Source organism: Molothrus aeneus, chromosome 22 (genome assembly GCF_037042795.1).
Source record: "Molothrus aeneus isolate 106 chromosome 22, BPBGC_Maene_1.0, whole genome shotgun sequence".
In the NCBI taxonomy this organism is placed as follows: Eukaryota; Metazoa; Chordata; class Aves; order Passeriformes; family Icteridae; genus Molothrus; species Molothrus aeneus.
The window spans coordinates 6,321,238-6,343,803 of NC_089667.1; the positions used below are offsets into that span (position 1 = coordinate 6,321,238).

The 22,566-nt window shown below is 52.5% G+C and overlaps 1 protein-coding gene across 3 annotated transcripts in view; it reads left to right on the plus strand.

The window, feature by feature from the left end:
* DIXDC1 (DIX domain containing 1) overlaps positions 1 to 22,566 on the plus strand; it is a 31,231-nt gene that overhangs the window by 4,897 nt on the left and 3,768 nt on the right. For 2 of the 3 annotated variants that reach the window (XM_066564303.1, XM_066564302.1), the window contains 13 exons: positions 8,591 to 8,720; positions 9,801 to 9,926; positions 11,283 to 11,514; positions 12,851 to 12,958; positions 17,567 to 17,679; positions 17,979 to 18,127; positions 19,069 to 19,158; positions 19,256 to 19,309; positions 19,832 to 19,882; positions 20,805 to 20,909; positions 21,341 to 21,394; positions 21,901 to 21,993; positions 22,071 to 22,142. In XM_066564303.1, the coding sequence (XP_066420400.1) occupies positions 8,591 to 8,720; positions 9,801 to 9,926; positions 11,283 to 11,514; positions 12,851 to 12,958; positions 17,567 to 17,679; positions 17,979 to 18,127; positions 19,069 to 19,158; positions 19,256 to 19,309; positions 19,832 to 19,882; positions 20,805 to 20,909; positions 21,341 to 21,394; positions 21,901 to 21,993; positions 22,071 to 22,142 (1,377 nt within the window). Of the gene's footprint in view, positions 1 to 8,590; positions 8,721 to 9,800; positions 9,927 to 11,282; positions 11,515 to 12,850; positions 12,959 to 13,822; positions 15,530 to 17,566; positions 17,680 to 17,978; positions 18,128 to 19,068; positions 19,159 to 19,255; positions 19,310 to 19,831; positions 19,883 to 20,804; positions 20,910 to 21,340; positions 21,395 to 21,900; positions 21,994 to 22,070; positions 22,143 to 22,566 lie in introns of those variants that run through there. The other variant, XM_066564304.1, reaches the window with a different exon arrangement.

A 22,566-nucleotide genomic window follows, 5' to 3' on the forward strand; every position in this document is an offset into this window, starting at 1 on the left:
TCTTTCACTTTTGGGTGGTTTTTATTCTTTCTTAAAGAACTGAATTCAGTTTAGTGTTGGGTGACTCCTCAGCCGTGCTGTGCCTGTTATGCACAGAAAATGAAAAACGAACCCTGGACATCCCTGCTGGGCTTCTCGAATCCGGGAAAACCAAACTGGGGGTGAAACCTGAGCCTGCCCGGGCTCCTGGGGCTGGAATCGCTCCATCCCCTCCTCCTCCTCCTCCTCCTCCTCCTCCTCACAGTGTCAGGCTCATTTTTAGCCAGCCAAGGTCTGGGTTTAGATCGAGCTCGTACTTCCTGTGCTCGGGGCAGCACAATTAGTAACTTATTTATTAATAACCGCATCAGTGATTGGAGTGAACCCCAGCGATGCTCAGTGCCTGGTCCTGGCTGGTTTTACCCTCAGCTGTGGAAGAAACTTCCCTGTGCCACCAGAAAAAACCCCCAGATTATCGGGATCTCTGCCTCCTCACACGCTCCAACAAAAGTAAAACTGAAATGGGTTTAGCGAGGGGAGGACCTGGGGTTTGCCAAGGCTCTGGAAATGAGCGAGGAGCTCTCACTCCGTTCTTGCTGCGATCACCAGCTCTGAGTCCTGCCCGTCTCTGTTTGCCTGTTTGGGTGTTTATTTACACAGAAATTAACGTGGAATTGAGTCCCCATGCCCGGCGCTATTTACATTAAAATTAACGCGGAATTGAGTCCCCGTGCCTGGTGCTGACCGAACCCAGCACAGCCGAGAGCCTCGGGGAGGTTCCTTTGTCCCTTTGCCTCCTTTCCCCCCTCCCTCTCCGTCCCCTGTGACCGAGGGCACCCCAGCAGCCCAATTATCCCTAATTAGTGCGGGAGCAGGCAGCAGCATTGTCCTTCTGCGCTGCTGCTGTCTCCGCCATGCGAGGAACCCCGTCCTGCTCCAGGCGCCCCGAAATTGCTGAATTGTCACTTCGGGCCCCTTTATTTCCCTTTCCCCCCTTCCCTTTCAGAGCCAGAGCCCTGGTGGACGCTGTCACCTGCAGACATCTGAGGGCAGGATGGTTTTGTTTGATGTTGAGATGCGGCAAAGTCCCCCCCGTGGGCATTAAAGCCGCTCATTAATGGCCTGCCCTGCCTTGAAGGTGTTTCCCTGCTGTTTGTGGGGAGTTCTCTGGCTCCCAGGCAGATAAATAACCCAATCCCACAGCTGGATGGGGCCCTGGGGATGTGTGGCTGCTAAAAGCAGGAGTTTATAATGAAAGGGAACCACAGAGAGGGGGCTCATCTGCTCTGCCTCTGTCCATGTGGCCCCAGCCTGCTCCCTTTCCTCGGGGAAATGCAGTTTATTTATGTGCTGACACTTCTGTCAGCTCTTGAGAACAGATGGGGCACAGAGAAATGTGTCACAAGTGAGCTCCAAGCTGCATCTGAACAACAACTCACCTTCTCTTTTTTATTTTATTTTTTATTTCCTGTGGCAAACTTCGTGATGTGGCTGGCTGTGTGCACTGAGTCATCCAAAATAACTATTTTCTTCCCCCCCCCTCCCCGAGATTATGCTGAACAAACAATCCATTCCAGAGAGGCCAGGGAGGCTTGCAGAGGTTGTTGGGCAAGCAGGGCAGGGTTAAATGCAGGCAGGGGAAATCTCCCCCATTTCTGGGCTGCAGAGGTGCTGCAGGGCTGTTCTGCCCCTCGCCAGCTGTTCCATGGGGTTTGCCCCTGGTTCTCAGCCCAGTGGGTGATTCCTGCATTTCCCACTCCTTCTCCTTCACCCTGGCTGGGTGGAGGTGCCATCCTGCCTGTGAGCTGTCACTCCTCACCCTGGCAATGCCCTGGGGGTGATTTGGGTTCATTTCTCCATTTGGGGTCATTTTCTGGGGTGTGACCTGGCCCTGGCTCTGTTCCCCTCGGGGCAAGGTCCTGAGCTGTGACTCCTCACCCTGGGCAATGCCCTGGGGGTGATTTGGGTTCGTTTCTGTATTTGGGGTCATTTTCTGGCTCTGCTGCCCTTGGGGCAAGGTCCTGAGCTGTGACTCCTCGCCCTGGGTGTGATTTGGGTTCATTTCTCTATTTGGGGTCATTTTCTGGCTCTGCTGCCCTCGGGGCAAGGTCCTGAGCTGTGACTCCTCGCCCTGGGTGTGATTTGGGTTCATTTCTCTATTTGGGGTCATTTTCTGGCTCTGCTGCCCTCGGGGCAAGTCCTGAGCTGTCACCAAAAGGTCTCAGCTGGGTGATGTCAGCACCAGGAGCTGGCACTCACCCTCTCCTGCCCCAGGGCTATTTATAGGATTAATAGGATTCACCATGGAGAGCTGGTTTGACTTCTGGCTCCCTCATCCTGCTCAGCCCCAGGGCTCCCTCAGGGGCACTGAATGCTCCCAGGACACCCCAAGCTCCAGAGGTGCTGCTTCATCACCCCAGCTCTGCTTTGGGGTGAGCCTGGCAGCATTTCCCACCTTCCCCACCCTGCTAAAGCCTCGGGGCGGCCGCTGGGGCTGAGGCAGCCCTGGAGCCTTTGCAGGGTGTCAGACCTGCCTGGGCTGCCCTGAAACCCCTCCAGGGCCCCAGCACCGACAGAAAACACAGCTGGGGCTCCCCACAGCTGCATTTACCCCCAGATGTGCTCCAGCAGACCTTGCCGTGCTCTGTTTTCAGTTTTGCCCCAAACCCTGGTGCCTGGCCAGCAGTGGGACTCCTCAGCAAGATTTTGCTGCTCTATAGGATTAGGGTGGAGCAGTTGGGATCAATCCCTGCCTTGGTGGCTAAGCCAGGCTGTTCCTTGGCAGGGTGTCTCTGCAGAGCAATTTGCACAGGAGCACTACCAGACTTCTGCTTTTCACACCATTTTTTTCCAGGAACAGGAAGATTATTGCAGCTGCTTTTTGGGTGGAAAGAGGAAAAAAGGGGGGTGGCACACACACGGGAGTCGTGGCAGGGGGAATCCAAAATTCTGCGTCCTAAATGTGCCTTTAGGGCTCTCGCCCTGGGCCAGGGGGGCTCTCTGGGTGTCCCTCCCTGCCTGCAGATTTTGGAGTCCTGAGGAGCTGAGGCTCCTCTCAGAGCTGCCTGGGGATGGGGATGCTGCTGAAGGAGGGGCAAGGCTCCTTTTCCTCCCCAGAGCACCAGGGGAGGTGTCAGTGCTTGGGCAGACCTTGGGCTCTGCTTGGAACTGACAGCTCAGGGTGAATCATGTGCTCCAAGGTCCTCTTTGCACTCAGAGCTCAGCTCTTTGCCAGTTTTTTTTTTCCTTTATTTTTTGCCTGTAGCTGGCACAGAAGCTCTGCCTGGGTGGGAAAAGGGCCTCAGGTACCTGCTGAGCATCATGTGAGAGGTGCTGCTCCCTCAGGATCTTACATTTGCATTATTAAGCCCTTTCACAGCTCAAAATTAATGAAATGCCAGGATTAAGGCACAGGTGGGAATGACTCCATCCTGCACTGCAAGCTGGGTGACTCTGGGATGGGCCATGGCAGCTTTTGGCTTTACAAGAAGTGAAAATCAAAGGGGCAGAAATAATTTAGGGAGTTTGGGTGGAATTTGTTCTTGCTGCTTACACTTAAACTCCTCCTGTTAATGGGTAAAGAAAGAACGGAGGAAAAGGTGGAAAACTCTGCAGTCAGGAATTCCATGTCCTGCTGGAGGGCTGGGCACTCTGGAAACCAACACCTGCTTTAAATTATTACAGGTTTTATGAAGGAGAACTCCTGTGGGTGCTGTTGGTCATTCTGGCCTCACTGTGGTCATAACTGGGTGGTTTTCACTGTTGGATGCATCTGAATACATTGAAAACCCTGAATCACGTTCAAACATCAATTTTGAGAGGGAAACAAAAAATCTTTTGCTGCCTTTGAGAGCAGAGGGAATAATTTTCTTTGCTTGGGAGTTTGTGCTTTCTGCTTCCACAAAGGCCTCCTTGAACAACAACAAAAAATTAATCAGCAAACTGGAGGAAGGCTGGGTGGAAAATTACAGTCCCCATCTAATTAAGGTAATGTCAGAAAGCTTAGAAATCATCCAGGGCCTCAGCCTGATGCAATTGGGCTGCTGCAGACCTTTGGCTCAGGGCTCTGAGGGGAGGAACAGGGAATTCTTTTCATCCTGGGCTCTTCTCGCTGACCTGGGGCTTGGGCAGTGGCCACAACTGTGCCACAAAGGGGAATTGGTGTGAAGAGCCCCAAAAACCTCATCCTAGCAGGATGGTCCCCTAAATCAAACAGGAATGATGGATTCCAGCTCATCAAAGCAGTGGACAAAGGGAAATCAGTGTAAAGAGCCTCAAAAATCTCATTCTAGCAGGATGATTGAGCCCCAAAAATCTCATCCTAGTAGGATGGTTCTTTCATTCAAACACTAATGATGGATTCCAGCTGATCAAAGCAGTGCACAAAAGGAAATCATAAAGAGCCCCAAAAATCTCATCCTGGCAGGTTAATTCCCTCATTCAAACACTAATGATGGATTCCAGCTGATCAAAGCAGTGCACAAAGGGAAATCAGTGTAAAGAGCCTCAAAAATCTCATCCTAGCAGGATGATTGAGCCCCAAAAATCTCATCCTAGCAGGATGATCCCCTAAATCAAACAGGAATGATGGATTCCAGCTCAGTGCACAGAGCCCAATCAGCGTAAAGAGCCCCCAAAATCTCATCCTGGCAGGATGGTTCTCTAAATCCAGTGGTAAGGATGGATTCAAGCTCATCAAATTAATGTAGAGAAGGGATCTGTTTCTAGAAGGAAACAGGGTCACAGGATCTACTGGAAGATGGCAGTGAGCAGGGCAGGCCCTCCTTGCTAGAAAAATGATTTTGTCCATTTGTCCAACACCAAAAAGTGCAATATTTTAATCTCAGAGAGGTAAAAATTAACCTCATATATCCCAACCTGGAATTTACCCATGGAACTCTGCTGGGATGTCCTGTAGTCCCCAAGACCTTGCTTTAAAAACCTTCTCCTGCCCTGCAAGGTGTTCCAGAGTAAGACAAAAGCACCAAAAAAGCTCCAGCTCCCTTCAGGCACAGCTGCTGCTCTTCCCCATGGCAAGTACAGGTAAAAGGGGCTTTTTTTGGAACACAAAGCTGTGTTAATGTAAACAGGATTAAGCTTAGCTCCACCATAATCCTGAATAATGTGTGTTCTGTAGAGCACACCCCACACCAGGCTGCTTTTCCTCTGAAAAGTTCTGGGTTTGGAAGAAGTGTTGGTGAGGAGCTGAGCAGCCTGAGCCCGGAAAATTCCAAGGCTGGGCTCAAACCAAAGCGCAGGGGAAGCACGAGGGGCGCCATGGCTGTTCCCAGACCTTTTTTTGTTTCGGAATTTTGCCGGCTGAAGGGAGCTGAGAGCCGTGTGAGAGTGGGTGCTGGGATGCCTGCAGCCCCAAACGGGGGTGGATCCCCACTGGGGTGGGTCTGGGGCATTTCTGTGGGCAGAGCAGGCTCAGGAGGGTTTTGGTGGGGTGGGCAGAGCTGCTGCTCCCAGGGCAGGACCCGTCCCAGCAAATCTTTGTCCTGCCTGTGCTGGAAGTTGAATTCCTGGAGGATTTCCCAGGGTGGCGGCAGGAATGGTGCCCACCCAAGCAGCGAACCACGCTGTGGTTTGAAATAATATAAGAGTTTAAATGATATTTAGGGCTGTGTTTAAGCAGCTGCCTTGGGGCTTGAAACAAGCAGAATCCTGGGGGGATGAAACAAAAAATATTTCACTTTTTTTTTGGAAGCCTGAATCTGTGGATTTAGAGGTGGAAATGTGAGCACTGAGGGCTTATGGCTGTGCTGGAGGTGAAGGGCTGAAGGTGCAGCCCACAGTGGCTTTGTTATTCCCCTGCTGATGGAGAAGTGAAGCATTTTGGACTCTCCAGCTTCAAAAGTTGCCCTTGGGGTTTCTGCTGAGCAGCTCAGGGGCTTTGTCCCTTCATCCCTTCGTGCATTTCACAGCACTTGGCCGTTTTTAGGTCACTTAACTTTTATTTCTGATAAATTTCCTTGGGAGGTTCAGTCACATGCTCCCCTCAGCTGCCAGCACTGACAGCTCCCTCTCTGGATTTCTGAGTTCTGCAGCAACCCAGGGCTCTTGCTGAAGTCCCTCAGTCTGCCAGGATTTTGGGTACAAACTTAGGAAATGCTCTTCAGTCCAACTGTCTGAACGTCTGCAGGAAAATCTGATGTTCAATGGAAAAAACCCAAAACCAACCAAGTGAGTCTGTAAATGAGGTGTAAGTCTGCAGGATTACAGCAGCCATGGGAGTGAAATGACTCTGTCCTGGTGCCATCCCAATTCCATTGCCTCAGAAGCCTCCTTTTAATGCTCATTGTTTAAAATGTAACTGCTCTGGGATTTAGGGATGGCTTTTTTAATTTTTTACTAATAATAACAGTGGCAACCTCCTCCTGCTTTTAAGAGATAGAGACTAAAATCTTGCCAAAAATTCTTTTTTTGTGTGAATGCACGAGGAATGTTCTGAGAGGAGGAACAGAAAACAAACTGCTTGGTGAAAGGGATTTTCCTCTAAATGAGACAGAAGTAGAAGAGCCACAGATACTCCTCCAAAAACTGCAGATTTTCTGCAGCCTGGGAGGGGCTGTGTCCTTGGGGAATCAGTGCCAGTCCCTAAAATGATTAGAAAAATACAAAATAAAGACTTGTGGGGTGTAGGAGTGTCGAGGGTAGGACGGTGGGGATGGACGGAGATGAGAGATCTCTGCAGCCAGGGCTGGGAACTTGGGGTTCATTGCAAAGGGCCAAGTGCAGGACCCTGCTGGGAGCTGCCAGGCACAGCTGGAGCAGGGCTGAGGGGAGAGAGGGGGAGAGAGGATGAGAGGGTGAGAGAGTAAAAAAGGTAAGAGCATAAAAAGGTAAAGAGAGAGTGAGGTTTCCATTACAGCACCATAAATCTTCTTTTGTGTTGAATATTCTAATTCTCACTAACCAATCTAGTACAACACACAAATCCTACAGCATTTCCATACAGGCTATAAGAATCATTACATCACCATCCTGTGTTACATTTTAAACCCTAAAATCTCCTCTTTGGGCCCCTTCTGCCAAGCTGTAGGGTCTGCTCTGACCCCTGGGCCTGTCTGCAAGCAGAGGGTGTTGTTCCATCAAAAGGGGATCACCTTCAGCAGCCACACCATTGTTTTCCAGTTGTTCAGTAACTGAGGGATCTCAAAGCTTGCTTTCATTTCAATCTCGCTTATAGTTTCCATATTCTCCAAATCTTTTGCCAGACAATCACATTGATGAGGCTTTCCTGTTTGATCTCCCCCAGCACTGGGGGAAGAGGGGCATTGCTGGGCATTGCTGGGCATTGCTGGGCATTGCTGGGCATTGCTGCCACTGCAGCAGGAGAACTGCAGAGCCCCTCCCCAGGGCAGGCCAGGTCTGCTCCAGCAAAGATGGATCAGATCTGACATCTCTGCTCCCTTTTGTGCCAGAGCCCCCAGGGCAGCCCCTTTGAGCCCCCCAGGCTGTGCTGAGTGAGCAGAGCTGCCTCCCACAGCTCCAGGCACCTTCCTGAGCCAGCCACGGGTGATCCAAGCTGGATTTCCTCTGTCAGGATAATTCAGAGCCAGGCTGTGACCAGACTGTGACTTTGATGGGCTCAAAAAGCATCAGCACTGCTGAGATCATATGGAATGGGGGCTTAAAACCTGCTGCATGGGCACAATCATGGGGAGCTTAGTGAAAAGGGAGCTAATCCCATCAATGGATCGGTTTGTTTACCCTCCATGTCCCACTGCAGCCTCTGCAGCAGCCCTGCAAGGGTTACAGAGAGGCTGCAAAGGGAAAGGGCACCGGGATCTGCTCATGGCCTTGGGGTCATTTGTGCCAGATCACAGGGTCCTCAGGGTGATGGGGAACCTGAGTTTGAGTTTTCCTGGTCTGAGTTTGAGTTTTCCTGGTCTGAGTTTGAGTTTTCCTGGTCTGAGTTTGAGTTTTCCTGGTCTGAATTTGAGTTCCCCTGCTCTCTCCCACCACAGCATCTCTCCTGAGCTGCTGGCCAGGCCCCTTCCTGGCTCCCATGCCCCAAGGCAGCTTCCCTGTATGCAGGAATAGAAACTGGGCCACTGGAAGTGCTGAGGCAGCTCCCAGGATGTGGAGGGGCTGTACAATAGTTCCAAAGGAGCCACACTGGGAGTGTTACAGAGGGAGGCTCTTGTCTCTCCAGGAATCCTCCCCTGCTTGTCCTGGGGTTGTTAAATGAGCAGGCAATTGTTAAATTGTTAAATAACTCAGGGTTGCCTGCTCCTACTCTGGGGGTGAGCAAACTCCCAAAGTGAGGGGATGACAGCGCTGGTGTGGCTCCAGTGCAGGTGGAATGCAAAGCTCTGGGGTCAGCTCCAATTTAGATGAAAAGCAAAGCTCTGGAGTCAGCTCCAATGCAGATGGTGAGAAATGAACCCCATTTATCTCACAGATGCCATGCAGAGCTCTGGGGTCAGCTGTGCCAGCTCAGGACTCCTGTCCTGCTCCCTCCTCCCATCCTGAGCTGCCCCAGGTAGGCAGGCTCTGGGGTGACACCTCTGCTCTGTGCTCCCCAGGGCAGGGACTGAGATCTGTGAAAATCGCAGAGAAAAGCGAAATCCCTGCAATGCAAACGTTCTGGTTTCTGTTTCAGCAACAGCTGCAGGCCTATGTGGCCTGGGTGAATTCCCAGCTGAAGAAGAAGCCAGGGGTGAGGCCAGTGCAGGACCTGAGGCAGGACCTGCGGGATGGGGTCACCCTTGCCCTGCTCATCGAGATTGTAGGTCAGTGCTGCCATCTGGCCCTGTTTATCCCCTCAGCTCTGGCTCTGGCCTGCAGGGCTGCCCTGGCTCTGGCATCTGTCGGGCAGATGCTGCTGGGGGTGGCAGAGCTGGCTGGGAAGGAAAACAATCACAAATCAGATCACAAATGCAATTCCATTACAGCCCTTATGGTTCAGAGGCCGTTGGAGCAGATGGGGAAGGCTGGCAGGGGCACTGGGAGCTCCACAGGGCTGGCATGGAGTTGGGGGTGGTTTCTGGGAAGAGTGACCTGTTTGCTGATGGCATTGGGCAGGGGGACAGGGAATGGGGCTGCAGTGAGTTCATTGTGCTCACTGCTCCTTCCTGCTCCCACTCAGCCCCTGCCCCAGTGGGGGACAGCTCTCCAAACTCCTCCCTGGTGGGGCTGTCCCGCTTTGGCACCAGACCAGCCCTTTCCATGGAGCTCAGTCCTTTGGGAAGAGGCAGCTCCAGCGTGGGTGCCTCAGGGGGCCACAAATCCTGCCAGAATCCAGCCCCCAAACCCTGCCATCATCCCAACACAGCCCCAAACCCAGCCACTCCTGCTGCTGGTTCCTGTTAAACAGCTCCAGTCACTCCTGGTGCTGGTTCTTGCTAAGCTGGACCAGTCACTCCTGGTGCTGGTTCCTGTTAAACAGCTCCAGTCAATCCTGGTGCTGGTTCCTGTTAAACTGGGCCAGTCACTCCTGGTGCTGGTTCCTGTTAAACTGGACCAGTCAATCCTGGTGCTGGTGTTAAGCTGGACAGTTACTCCTGGTGCTGGTTCCTGTTAAACTGGACCAGTTAGTCCTGGTGCTGGTTCTTGCTGAGCAGTTCCAGTCACTCCTGGTGCTGGTTCCTGTTAAACTGGACCAGTTAGTCCTGGTGCTGGTTCTTGCTGAGCAGTTCAGTCACTCCTGTGCTGGTTCCTGTTGAGCAGCACCAGGAGCCCCATGCAGGACCCAGCCACGAGACCAGAGCAGTGCCAGCAGTGCCTCTGGCAGTGCCCAGAGCTCCAGCTCTCCTCTGATAATGCCCAGAGCTTCAGCCCTCCTCTGATAAAGCTTTTTTCTCTCCCTTCAGCTGGTGAGAAGCTGAGTGGCATCGAGCCCAACCCCAGCAGCCAGCAGGAGATGAGGGAAAATGTGGACAGAGTCTTGCAGTTCGTGGCATCCAGAAAGATCCGCATGCACCAGACGTCAGCTAAAGGTGTGTGGCCCTGGGAGGGGATTTTAGCTGCTGAAATCCTGGTTTTGGCTTTGTTTTCTATCAAACAGGTCATTTATGAGTAAATTCATGTGTCAGTTTGTGGGGCAGTTGGGGGTTTTTGCCCCCTCTGGTTTAGTGAAGTTTTTGGGTTAAAAGATAGGGAATGCAGAGAAAAAAAAAACAAAAACTTTTTTTCTTGCTACTGAGCACTGAGAAGGCCAGGCAGTGGTGTAATGAAAAATACAGGCTTGGAATCTTTCACCAAAAGGACACATAAACCTGCTAGAGTGAAAGGAGACATGGAAAAAAATATTTGTGGTTCACTGGAAGCCATGGGCTGGAAACAGAGAGGAGACACAAGGCACAATCACATGTCTGTGGCGTGGTTTAGTCAGGACTTTGAGCAGCTCTGACTAAATTGTTTTGGGAAATCTCGGTCTGGGAGAGTGGCTGATCTTTGCCATGACATCAGTGTGCTGGAAAACACTCGTGTGATCTCACTGAATGTCATTAATTTACATTTACATTCGCAGGGTGCTGCAAACAGCTGATGGCACCACTGGAGAAATGCATCGCTGTTCTGCCTTTAGTGTTTTAAAAAAGAGAATTCTCTGCCAATAAAGTCAGTGGCAATCCTCAGTAACTGCTCTGCCCCTGAGTGAGCACTCAGTAATTATGTGTCCAGTAATTAACTGCTGGAAATGGCCATGAAGGGAGGCTCAGGGCTGTGCTGTGGAGGTGACAGCACTTTGCAGTGCCCTGCACCACCAGGGCTGAGCTGTGGCCCCCAAAGTGAGGAGATGAGAGCACTGGTGTGGCTCCAGTGCAGATGGAATGCAAAGCTCTGGGGTCAGCTCCAATGCAGATTGTGAGAAATGAACCCTATTTATCTCATAGATGAAATGCAGAGCTCTGGGGTCAGCCCCAATACAGATGCAATGCAAAGCTCTGGGGTCAGCTCCAGTGCAGATTGTGAGAAATGAACCCTATTTATGTCACAGATGCAATGCAGAGCTCTGGGGTCAGCCCCAATACAGGTGAAATGCAGAGCTCTGGGGTCAGCCCCAATGCAGATGCAATGCAGAGCTCTGGGGTCAGCCCCAATACAGGTGAAATGCAGAGCTCTGGGGTCAGCCCCAATACAGGTGAAATGCAGAGCTCTGGGGTCAGCTCCAGTGCCACAGATGAAACACAAAGCTCTGGGGTCAGCCGTGCCCAGCTCAGGACTCCTGTCCTGCTCCCTCCTCCCATCCTGAGCTGCCCTTGCTGCCTTTCCCTATCTCCATTTCTCCTGCAGCACCCACAGCTCTGCCAGCACCCCCGTTAACCACCCACCCAACCATTTGCATTTTGCAGATATCGTCGAGGGCAACTTGAAATCCACCATGAGGCTGATCCTGGCCTTGGCTGCTCACTTCAAGCCGGGCTCTGGCAGGGCCGGCTCGGGGGGCAGGGGCTGGGCAGCGCCCCCGGGCCGGCTCCGGCCGCGCTCGGCCGCCGCGGTGGCGCAGGGGGCAGCGGCCGCGCTGGCCGATGTCCGGCAGGATGTCCAGCACTCCGGCCGGGACCTGCTCCGCCACAGGCACAGGTGAGGCTCAGAGGTGACCTCATTGCTCCCTGCTGTGACCCTGTTCACAGGGGTCCCAGGGTGAGGGGACAGACCAGGATCTGACTCCATGGTTCAGAAGGCTTGATTTATTATTTTATGATATATATTATATTAAAACTATACTAAAAGAATAGAAGAAAGGATTTCATCAGAAGGCTGGCTAAGAATAGCAAAAGAAAGAATGATAACAAAGGTTTGTGGCTCCAACTCTCTGTCCGAGCCAGCTGGGCTGTGATTGGCCATTAATTAGAAACAACCACATGAGCCCAATCCCAGAGGCACCTGTTGCATTCCACAGCAGCAGATAACCATTGTTTGCATTTTGTTCCTGAGGCCTCTCAGCTTCTTAGGAGGAAAAAAATCCTAAGGAAAGGATTTTTCAGAAAATTTTTCACCAAAAGAATAATAAAGCACTGGAATGCTCTTCCCAGGGAGGTGCTGGAATCACCATCTCTGGATGTGTTTAAAAACAGAATGGGCATGGCACTGGGTGCTATGGTCTGGGTGAGGTGTGAGGGCACAGGTTGGGCTCGATGATCTTAGAGGTCTCTTCCAACCTCATCATTCTGGGATTCTGTGAAGGCTCTTCCCTGCTTATGCAAGCCTGGGTTGGATTCAAATGCAAAAGAAAATGAAAACAAATGTATTGCAGCCAGGGTCTGTGTACAAACCATGAGCAGGACATCAGGATGTTGTACAAGTCCTTTCTGGTTCCTCCACTGCTCATCCCACTGCTCCAGGCAGCTTCTGAGTCCTGGGGGTGCTGAAAATCCACACACACGGGGAATAATGCTAAAAATCCCATTTTCCCATATGCCAAAGGTGCTGTGGGGGTGACAATAACAATAATAGCAGTGACATTTAGCTGGGAGCCAGGTGCTGGGGCTGTGCAGGGTTTCGTTTACACAGCTGAAGGTCATTTCCCATTTGATACTGGCTCGAGGGAGCACCCATGAAACAGTCTGGAAAGGAGGCTGAAATGGTAATTTTGATTGAAAAATGAAATGGTAAAGGTTTCCCTGGCGCAGACCTTGGAGTTCTTCAGGAAAGCCAGTCCTTGTGATGCTTCCTTGCATTCCCAGAGCTTTTGGAGTTTTCTAGTCCCAGAATTAGGGATGAGTTTACAACAACAAGGCCCGTTTGCCTGTTTTCCCTTAAGAAGATGGGGATCCCTGATAGGAAAATTGGCATTTTTCTGGCTGTCTCCTCTCCCTTGCCTCCTTTTCCTCAGCTCTCCTCCCTTCCTTTTTGGAGAGAGAAGAACTCCAGCAGCACCCAGGTGAGGCTCCCCTCATTTTGTGACTGTCACCCCCAGGAACAGCAGCGTGGACGAGGAGATTGAGAATCCCTGCTGGAGCGTGCGGGCGCTGGTGCAGCAGTACGAGGGGCAGCAGCACGTGCCCCTGGAGCCCCACCCTGCCAGGTGAGCAATTTTATTGCCAAGGTGTCTCCTCTCCAAGATGCCGCCCTGCCAGGTGAGGAATCTTATTGCCAAGACGTCTCCTGTGCCTGACATGGACTAAAGTGCCTGCTCTCCTCACCAAAATCCGCTGGGGTCTGATGGAAAAAGGCATCCCTGGCTGGTCTGGAGGGTGAGAGCTCAGGAATCAACATAAAGCAGTTCTCTGTGAGAAAATGCAGCCAAAAAAGGGCTTTTGAAGGAAAATTACTCCAGTGAGGGAGCTGATCCAGCATGGAGAGCTCTGTAGTAAAGGGAAGTCGCTCCCTTTTCCCCCAGAGAACCAGAAACGACCCAGAAGAGCCAGAGCTGAGTTACTGAACCACTGGAACTCCCTCTGGAGATGGTGCTGTGCTCCAGTTAATCTCATCTGGAGCAGATTCCAGGGCAGGGCTGCACGTGGGGAGCTGCAGCTCTTTGCTTCAGAGCCTCCCACTGCCACTGAAAGGCCCAAACTCTGATTTTCCGTGTCCTTCCCCTGCCTGGGCTGTTCCCCGAGTGCCTCCCTCCCGTTGGTGTGGGAGTGAGGAGCTCATTTGCCAAGGACAGATTGCCACTGACAGCCTCTCAGCGGGCAGGACATTTCCCCAGCGTTTCTCAGGCCAATTTTTACGCTCCACAGCACCAATAATTCTCCGTGTACCTGAAAATTAAGGTTGCTTTGCCCAGCAGAGGAGAAAAACACAAGAGTTTGTGTTTATCCCCCAATTGTGCTGCGTGTCATTGAGAGTGTGTTTATAAATAGACTTTTGGAGGAGTGTGGGGCTCCCGGGGAGGCAGTGCTGGAGCAGTGCCTCCACATGATGTCAGCAGTGTGCTTTTGAGGCCAGTCTGCCAGGGGGGATGTAAAACTCTGCTCTTGGCAGCGGCATTTCATGGATAATGCCACAGGAGCTTGGCTCTCGAACCGGGAGCCTCAGCAGTGCCACATCCTGCTGCCTGCTCCCATCCCTCCCTTTAAGGGAGATGGAATATTTGATGCATTCTTCTGCCCCATCAGGTGGCTGCTGTTTCTTCATATTTTGGTATTTCGGCGGTAAACCAAAATCTCTCTGCACATCCTGCGTTTCTATTTTATTTTCCCCCGCAATGTCACGGATTCTCTGGTGATGTCATTGCTGATAGGGCGGAACACAGCGAGAACCTTTCCAAAATGATCAAAAACTGGGAGAATTCTTCCCCTCCAGCTGCTGGGGGGTGTCTGTGCTGGCACAATTCTGCACGAGGAAAACGAGCTGCGTTCCCTTCCCTCGCGGGGAGGAATGTGCTTAGCTCAGTTCGGAGAACAGCCTGGGAGGAACGAGATGCTTTTTTTATTGGTGAGAGACGTTACTGAGTGCAGCGACCCCCTCCTCCAGCCGGCTGGGGTGTCCCGGGGCAGCATCCCCGGCCCCTTCCCCGCTCCGAGCCCTCCCAATTCCCAGGGACGGCAGCGCAGGCTGCCGAAATGATTCATGGAAAAATCTGCCCAAAATCAGATGATTCCCAGGCTGCCGAGCCCCTCACCCATCCCTCTCCGTTTCCCCTCCCCTTCCAGCAGCATTCCCTCCCCCACCCCTGAGCCAGGCATCTCGGAGAAAGCTGTGCCTGCACAGCCCGTGTGACAGCAGGAGGGAGAGGAGAGGGAGAGGGAGAGGGAGAGGGAGCCGTGCCTGGGGCTGGGGAGAGCCTGGGCACAGCCTGCATCCCTCTGGAAGCTGGGAGAGCATCCTGAGCAGAGCCCGCATCCCTCTGGAATCTGGGAGAGCAGCTTGGGCAGAGCCCGCATCCCCCTAAAGCTGGGACCCTGGAAGCTGGGAGAGCATCCTGAGCAGAGCCTGCATCCCTCTGGAATCTGGGAGAGCATCCTGAGCAGAGCCCGCATCCCCCTAAAACCGGGGAGAGCAGCCTGGGCAGAGCCCGCATCCCTCTGGAAGCTGGGAGAGCAGCCTGGGCAGAGCCCGCATCCCTCTGGAAGCTGGGAGAGCAGCCTGGGCAGAGCCCGCATCCCCCTAAAGCCGGGGAGAGCATCCTGAGCTCATCCCGCATCCCCCGGCAGCGCACGGACCCCGCGCCGGCAGCGGCTCCTTCTCTCCCCCGGCGGCTCCTCGGATGCTCGGCGGCACAAGGAGGGCGGGATGGGATGAGAAACACCCCCGGCAAGCCCGGAGCCTTGTGATGAAAACAAGCGGCGGTGCAGCTGAGCAAAATGCAGCAGCAGCGGCGGGAGGCGAATAACCTGCGAGGGAAAGCAGCGGGAGCCACGGGCAGGCTGCAGAATTCCCCCCCGGCTCCCGAATCCAGCCCGTTCCTGGGGGCTGCGGATTCGCCCCTCAGCCGGAGGAGCCCCTGAGCCGGTTGTTTTGGGGGTGTTTCCGTGTGTTTCTGCTGGGAATCTCCTCGGCACTCGGGCTCGCAGAAATTTCCCCCGGAGTTTGGCAGGAGCTGAGCCCCGGGCAGTGAAGAAGGGAAGGAGGAATGAGCAGAGCCGGGATCCTGCGGATTCTGTGAGGCCACAGCTTCAAGTGGGATCATGGGAGGGAAGCAGGTCAAATGGTGAGCGATTGTGTGCATTGTGATGGGTGTTTATTAAAATTCGGGGCATTCAGGGGCTCGTTGCTCTGAAGCTGGGCTGTGCTGGAGGATCTGGGGCTCAGGGGAGGCAGGATGTGGGTTAAGGAACCAAGTGGTGAAAGGAATAAAGTGGAGCAGTTTGCATCATAAATCTCTCTTGGAAAGCTTTCATTTCCCAGCCCTCGTTCCTGCATGCTTTAATAGGAAATTGTTCTGCACTTTTAAAGGCGTTGCATCAGCGGCTGTTTCGTACCCTGATGGCTCAGACTGATACAGAACCTGGGCAAGTGTTTGCAGCATTAATTGGGTGATGCAGAAAGCAACCTGACCTGTGCTGCTGCTTCAGCTGCCTCTGGCCCTGCCACTGTGTGCAGCGTTTGGGAGGTGGTTGTGAATGCTGGCTGGACCCAGGGGCCTTTGGAAATAGGAAAACCCCCTGGAAAGGGTCTGGGCATGTGGGAATGCCTCAGGAAATGTAAAGCTGTCTGTGCTGGGGGGACCTGTCCCCACCTGTGGTGCCTTTTCTTGGCTTTGGGCTGTGGATCCAGTGCTGGGAGAAGAGGATGTGGAATGTTATTTCCAGGCTTGTTTTTCACCCTGCTCATCCTTTTCCCTTCCCCTGTCTCACCACCTTCTCTCCCATCTGTGCCTGGTGGTGTTTTTCTGGGACAGCTTCTGCATGGATGAGAGCCAGCAGTGCCTCGGGGTGAGGGCAGGTTCAGAGCATCAGCTGGGAACAGGAGGGAGGGAATTCTGAGATCTGTTCCTAGAAAGAAGTGAAATCCCTCCTGGAGCTGCTGGCCATGTCAGACCAGCTGGGCTTCCTGCTGGCATCTGTGTTGTGTGAAAGTTCCATCCTTTCTTCTGGCCCTTGTTACATAATGCAATCCCAGCAGAACTGCCAAATCAAGCCATAAACAGCATTTAAAAAAATCAAAAAAACCCCATCATTTTACGCCATGCCCCCATTCAGCAATGAGCAGGAGAAGGGGCTGGTTTGATATTAAATTGATATTAAATTTGATATTAAAAGTGTGTCTAATGAGGGACTGCTGTGATGGATTTGGAATTCCTGGAGGTAAATCCTGGAGCAAAGCCAGGTGGCCGGGAGCCCTTTAAGCATCATGGACACACCTGAAAGGACTGGCACTGTCCCTGTGGGACATTTCTATTGGACATTGATTATTCTTTCACTTTAACTCAGGGGAAGCCTGGGCCACAAAAATCTGGACTCAGGTCTGTAATTTGAATGAGGAGAGGCTGTCCTGGCCGTGGGAGTGGGGCAGGCAGGAGCAGCAAGTCATTTCCATCTCTATTGCAGGGCTTGTCCCATTCTGTGGGAGCTGTGGGAGACGAGCAGCAGTGCTGGGAAGATGCAGGGAGGGAGCTGCTGAAGCCTCTTATTTTTCTAAACCTATTATATTATTTCCACACTGTTTTTCTTTTTGTTCCCTGCCCTTTGTTTCTGTGTTGGGGGAGAATGAAAAATTAACTCCTGCTCACACTTGCAAGGATTAATTCCTGCGACTTTCGGGGTACATTGAATGGGTCAGTGAGCTTCAGCCACCTTTTGATGTTGTCTGGGAGATGCACTTAGGAAGAATTTCTGAGAAAAAGATTGCTTGAACCTCCCAGTCAGCTGAGACGGCTCCTGTGAAAATATGTGGGCACTTCCAAGAAGTTTTAATCGAAGAACACGAGTGAGTGGAATCTGCCTCTCGAATATATTGGGATTTAAAGTTGGAATGATTAATCTGAAAGTTCTAGAGCCAGAGATGAAGCCAGGGTGGCTTTTTGTCCAGCATAAGGCTGGCAGTAAATGACTCCTCAGTGTGGTCCTACCCCTGTGTGAGAGTCTGAGATCAAAAATTTACATGTTCAGGCTGGGTTGTTAAAGGTTTCTCTGGGATGCAGATAATTCTTAGATAAAAGTGAATATGGAGAAATGCTTGTTCAGAACTAGTGCTGATTAACATAATCCCCACCATCTAAAAGAGCTGTTCCTGCCTTGCTCTGCAGCCTGACTTCACCCAGCCCTGTGCACAGCGCAAAGAGCGAATCCACTGTAGCCCCCTCGGAGGAGAAGGAGAGGCTTGTGATCCTCCAGGCTGAAGAAACAGAGCCTAGAGCAGGTAAACCCTTGGGATTGTTCTGTGTGATGGACTGGAAAAGCTCCCCGGGGACTGCAGTGCTGCCTCCAGGGTGTCCTTGGGCACTGAGGGATGCTCTGCAAAGCCCCCAGGTGCTTCTCCCCCTCTGTCACTGTCCCCAGTGCTGAGCTTGGAGCTCTCCCGCTGCCGTTACAAATGGAGTGTGTGTAGCACAGCTTGGATTGCCTCAGGAATGAGGCAGGAATCCTGGGGGCAGCTGAGCTGTCAGCCCTCGGCCCTGCTGGGCTGCCAGCAGCACACCCAGCCCCTCTCTCCTGCAGAAGAGGCCCAGGCTCACTCCCAGCCCGAGTGGCAGCCGGGGAGCTCTGGGTCCTACCTGGAGAACTCATGGGAGGAGCAGCTCCTGGAGCAGCAGGACCACCTGGAAAAGGAAATGGAAGAGGCAAAAAAGATGATTTCGGGTTTGCAGGTGAGAGATTTCTCTTCTCAGAGAGCGCTCCCTTCCAGGGTCACCCAAACCTGCATCAGTCAGTCCATGAGCTTGGCTGAACCTTCACATTTGGCACATTCTCCCCACAGTTCTTCATTTCTGGGGTCTTTCCCTCGCTTCCCCTCCCTGCCCCTCAGCCCGGTGTGTGTCTGGGGAACAGAGCCCCTTGATCCATATGGTGAAGGCACTGAACTCTCTCAGAGCATCCCTTTCTGTTTGTGCTGGGAACCACAGTGGCTTTGAATTGTAAATATTTATGTGGCAGTAAACAAAGCAGAGATTGTGCGAGGAGCACAGGCAGCTGGGCGGGCACTTTCCCAGGGGACAATGGGCAGGACACAAAAGAGTCACCAAAAAAAAAAAAAGAAAAAAAATTCCTTGGTTGACTGGTAAAATCCCTGCATTTTGTGCCCCCTGGGAGCAGGGACAGGAGGGTCTGGCACTGCTGCCCCCTCATCCCCTGGGAGTGGGGAGAGGCAGCTGATGTGGCCAGGCAGGAAATTGGATTTGGTTCATCGATTTTCCTCCTCTTACTCAATAATTGAGAAGCCTCAGATTGTGACAGTTTGGTTGAAATATTGGGGATCTGATGCACGCACACCCTATAAGGTGCCAAAGCTGAGACTTCACTCCCTGGAAATCTGAGTTGTCCTTGTTTGGTTCTTTCTGTGGGGAAGAGCATGGGCTGACAGATCCCTGGGAGAGCTTTGTCAGGGGATAAATCTTCTTGTTCATTCCTGAAAAAAAAAACCAACCAAAAATCCCCTCATTTTTGAGGGGAATAAATCAGCAGAAATGGGAAATGAAGCTGGTTAGGGACTGTTGATAGGAGTGACTGCTGGCCAGAGCTGCAGCTCACCTCTTTCCCTTTGAAATCTCTGAAAATGAGATTTTTTTTTCCCCCCTCTTTATCTCCCCAGGCTTTGTTGCTCAATGGGTCTTTACCTGAGGATGAGCAGGAAGGGTCCTTTGAACTCTCTGAGCGTGGAGCCTGCCCTGAGGAGCAGCTGGTGAGCACAGCCCTGGACCCACCTTTCCCTGCTGCAGCTGCCTTTTGGCCTGCCCTGCCCCTGCTGCCCAATAACCACGCTGACATTTTGCATTCAGATCATCATCCGCAGCCGCCTGGACCAGAGCGTGGAAGAAAATCAAGATCTGAAGGTTAGAGGGTGACAGATGGAGGGGGGAGAGAGGTTTTGCAGATTGTTCCACTTGATTTTTTAGGAGAAAACGGGGTGGGGATGAAGCAGGGTGGGCAACATGATGGGTAAAGCTGGGAATATTCTGTGAGGGCTCCAACTCTGGAGGCTTGGGACCAGTTCTGATGCTGGCAGAAGTGTTTGATGTTGGCCTGAAGGAGAGATTTGGGGACTGGGCACTCGTTATTTTCTTTATTATTTTATTATTATTTTATTAATTATTATTTGTTATTTATTAATATTTAATATTATTATAATATTTATTAATATTTATTATTATCTTTATTATTTTATTATTATTTTAGTTTAATAACAGAGCTCAGCTCTTTGTCATGTTTGTAACTCACTAACATTTCTCAGGCTCTTGGATCTGTGGGAAGAGGAGGGATATGCTTCCTCCTGCAGAGAAAACACCAGCTCTGCTTGGTTCTGAAGGGGTTAACAACACAAGGTGCTGTTTAACCAAATTGTGTTGCATTTGCAGAAGGAGCTGCTGAAATACAAACAAGAAGCTCGGAACCTCCAGGGAATAAAGGTGAGGAAAGGGGCATTTCATCAAAAATGAATAGTAGTGCTTTAGGTGAGTAGGGCCAGCAGGCACCACACACCTCTGAGGAACCTCAGATCGTGGAAGGAGGAGTATTGGGGGATCCTGTGGTTCATTTCTGAATTTTTAGGCAGATGTAAGGAGCTGGATTTCCAGTTTTCTGCTCTGTCTGTAAGATTGTGGTCGAATAGTCCCCTTTTTCTCTATTTCCCCCTGTTTCTCCTAAACAAAAAGAGGCATAAATTGGCTGGCTGGCTCTTTTATTCCCTTCTCTCTCGGAGTACACATCCAGCAGCATTGGCCCAGTGAACTCATTCCTGCCAGCACAGGAAAAAGAGCCTGGGGTGTCCCTGTCCTGGCCAGAAGCAGCTCAGTTTGTGCCTCTGGAGTGCTAACACTGCTGATCTCCTCCTGACAGAGGCATTTTTAGAGCTGCCTGTCAGAAGGGAGCAAACAGCAGTAGCTGTGCAAGGTGCAGCTCTGGGTGAGTGAAAGGTGCAGAATTAGTGCTGACTTTGGCCTCTGCAGAGAGGATTTCACTGCACAACTGGGTCACGCTCAGGCCTTAAGGCTCCCTGTGTCCTGGGCTGATCTTGGCCTCTCTGTGCCCTCGGGATGAGTGGCTGGGGCAGGAGCTGCAGGGCTCAACGCCCTCCAGAGCTGTTCCTGTCCATCACAGCCAATATTCATCACTTCTGGAGAGGGAAATTCAGGCTGAAGCACGGAAATCCCTCTGTGCTGGTGGCCAAAATGTTGGCAGGGAAATCACTTTTGGCTAAGGGAGAGGCAGGAGGGCTGAGAGCCCCTGGCAGCAGCTCAGGCCTGGGTGGCCACAGGGTGTTGTGGCCCCTGAGCCCCAGGGAGGGGTCCCTGTCCCCCCTGCCCTCCTGCAGAGGTCACCTCTCCCCAGGACGCCCTGCAGCAGAGGCTGCTCCAGCAGGATGCTGCAGTCCTGCAGCTCAAGCAGGAGCTGCTGAGAGCCAACATGGACAAGGAGGAGCTGCACAACCAGAACGTGAGTCACTGCTGCTGCTGAGGTTGTTTTGGGGGGTTGGTGGCCCCAGGGGTGGCTGCAGCAGAGATTTCGGGGTCGTGGGATAGTGAGCACGCAGCCAGAGGTCTCTGCACAGCACAGGCTGCTCACAGCCTGCTGGCCAGCTCTGAGGCTGGACATTCCTGACCTCCACTCCCACTTCCTGTCCTCCAGGACCTTCAGCTGGGACAGGGAGGGGCTTTCCCTGATGTTTTCAGTGCTGTTGCATTTGTCCCTCCTCGTTCCCTGGCTTAGCAGGTGGCACCTGCCCCGTGCAGGTCTCTGTCCGAAGGTGCCACCCTAAACAGCAGCTGCCTTGACCTCTGTAGGTTTCTGGTCACCCTTTAGCACAAGGGGCAGAGGTTTTCACTCTCTGGGAATATCTGCCTCACACCTGGCTGTTACTCCTGCAGGCTGACCTCCAGAGGAAGGTTGAAGAGAGAAACCGGCTCCTGGCAGAGTACAAAGTAATGGAACCTCTTCCATGGGGGTTTGGGTGGATCTCCAGTTCTGGCAATGGGATTGTTCTTTCCCTGGCACTTGGACAGCCCTGGGAGGGAGCCGTGGGAGCCAGGGGTGTTTGCAGTGAGGTGGGGGGATCAGAAGTTCTTTGCATTCCCCCCACAGCTTCCTGCAGATCTTTAATTGTCGTGGGTTTTGGTGGTGGCTGCTGAGTGTCCAGCACTTGTGCAGAGGAGGGTGGGTGACCTGTCTGAGCTCTGATCCCTGGGGAGTCTGTGTGCTCTGGGACAGCTGTGTGACCTCAGCAGCAGGTCTTTGGCCAAGGGGACTTTGGGCAATAAAAACCTGATTGATCTCGTCCAAAAAAAGCTCTGACACTCAGCTCTAACAACTGGCAAAGCACACCCTGTGTGAGCCACCTGATCCTGGCACACGACAGGGCTTTCCCTGCCATGGGAAGATGACAGAGCCTCCCTCCTGCCCTGCTGATTCCCTGCACCCTGTGTTGCAGAAGGAGCTGTGCCAGAAGGAGCGGCACCTGCAGCAGCAGCAGACCAAGCTGGATGAGATGCTCAGGCAGCTTTCTGAGGCCAGCTACCAGCAGGTAGGGAGAGCTGGGCTGGGCTGGGAGCTGCTCTGGCTGGCCCATGGGGTGCTGACCCCTCTGCTGCCCCTCCACAGGTGGATTTGGAGCGGGAGCTGGAGCACAAGGAGGCCCTGCTGGCTCACTGCATGAAGAGAGAAGCTGAGGAGGTATGGGAGCCTTGCTCCACACCTGGGCTGCTGTTTGCCCAGCACCCTGCAGGGACCTGTCTCCAGAAACCCTCCCCTTCATCCCAGAGAGGTCTGGCTCCCCTTTCTCACTGACCAAGGCAGGGAAAGGCCCCAGCACTGAGCACTCTGGCTCAGCCTCTTGGCTCAGAATGCTCAGGGATGAAAGCCAGAGGCTTTCTCAGCTTCCAGCTTCACCTCTGACCCTGGCAGTGGTTAGACCACAGCTCAATTTACTTCCCCCTTTTCCTGCTGACCCTGGTTTTGAGTCTTTCCACCTTTACGTGAGGAATCAGGTCTGTGCTGTGAGCAGGAACTCCCTGCAGGCTTTAGGGAGTGTCTTTACCTGGGAGAAGATGGGAGCTTTATCCCTGATGTGGAAAGCTCTCATTCCCTCTCACTTTGA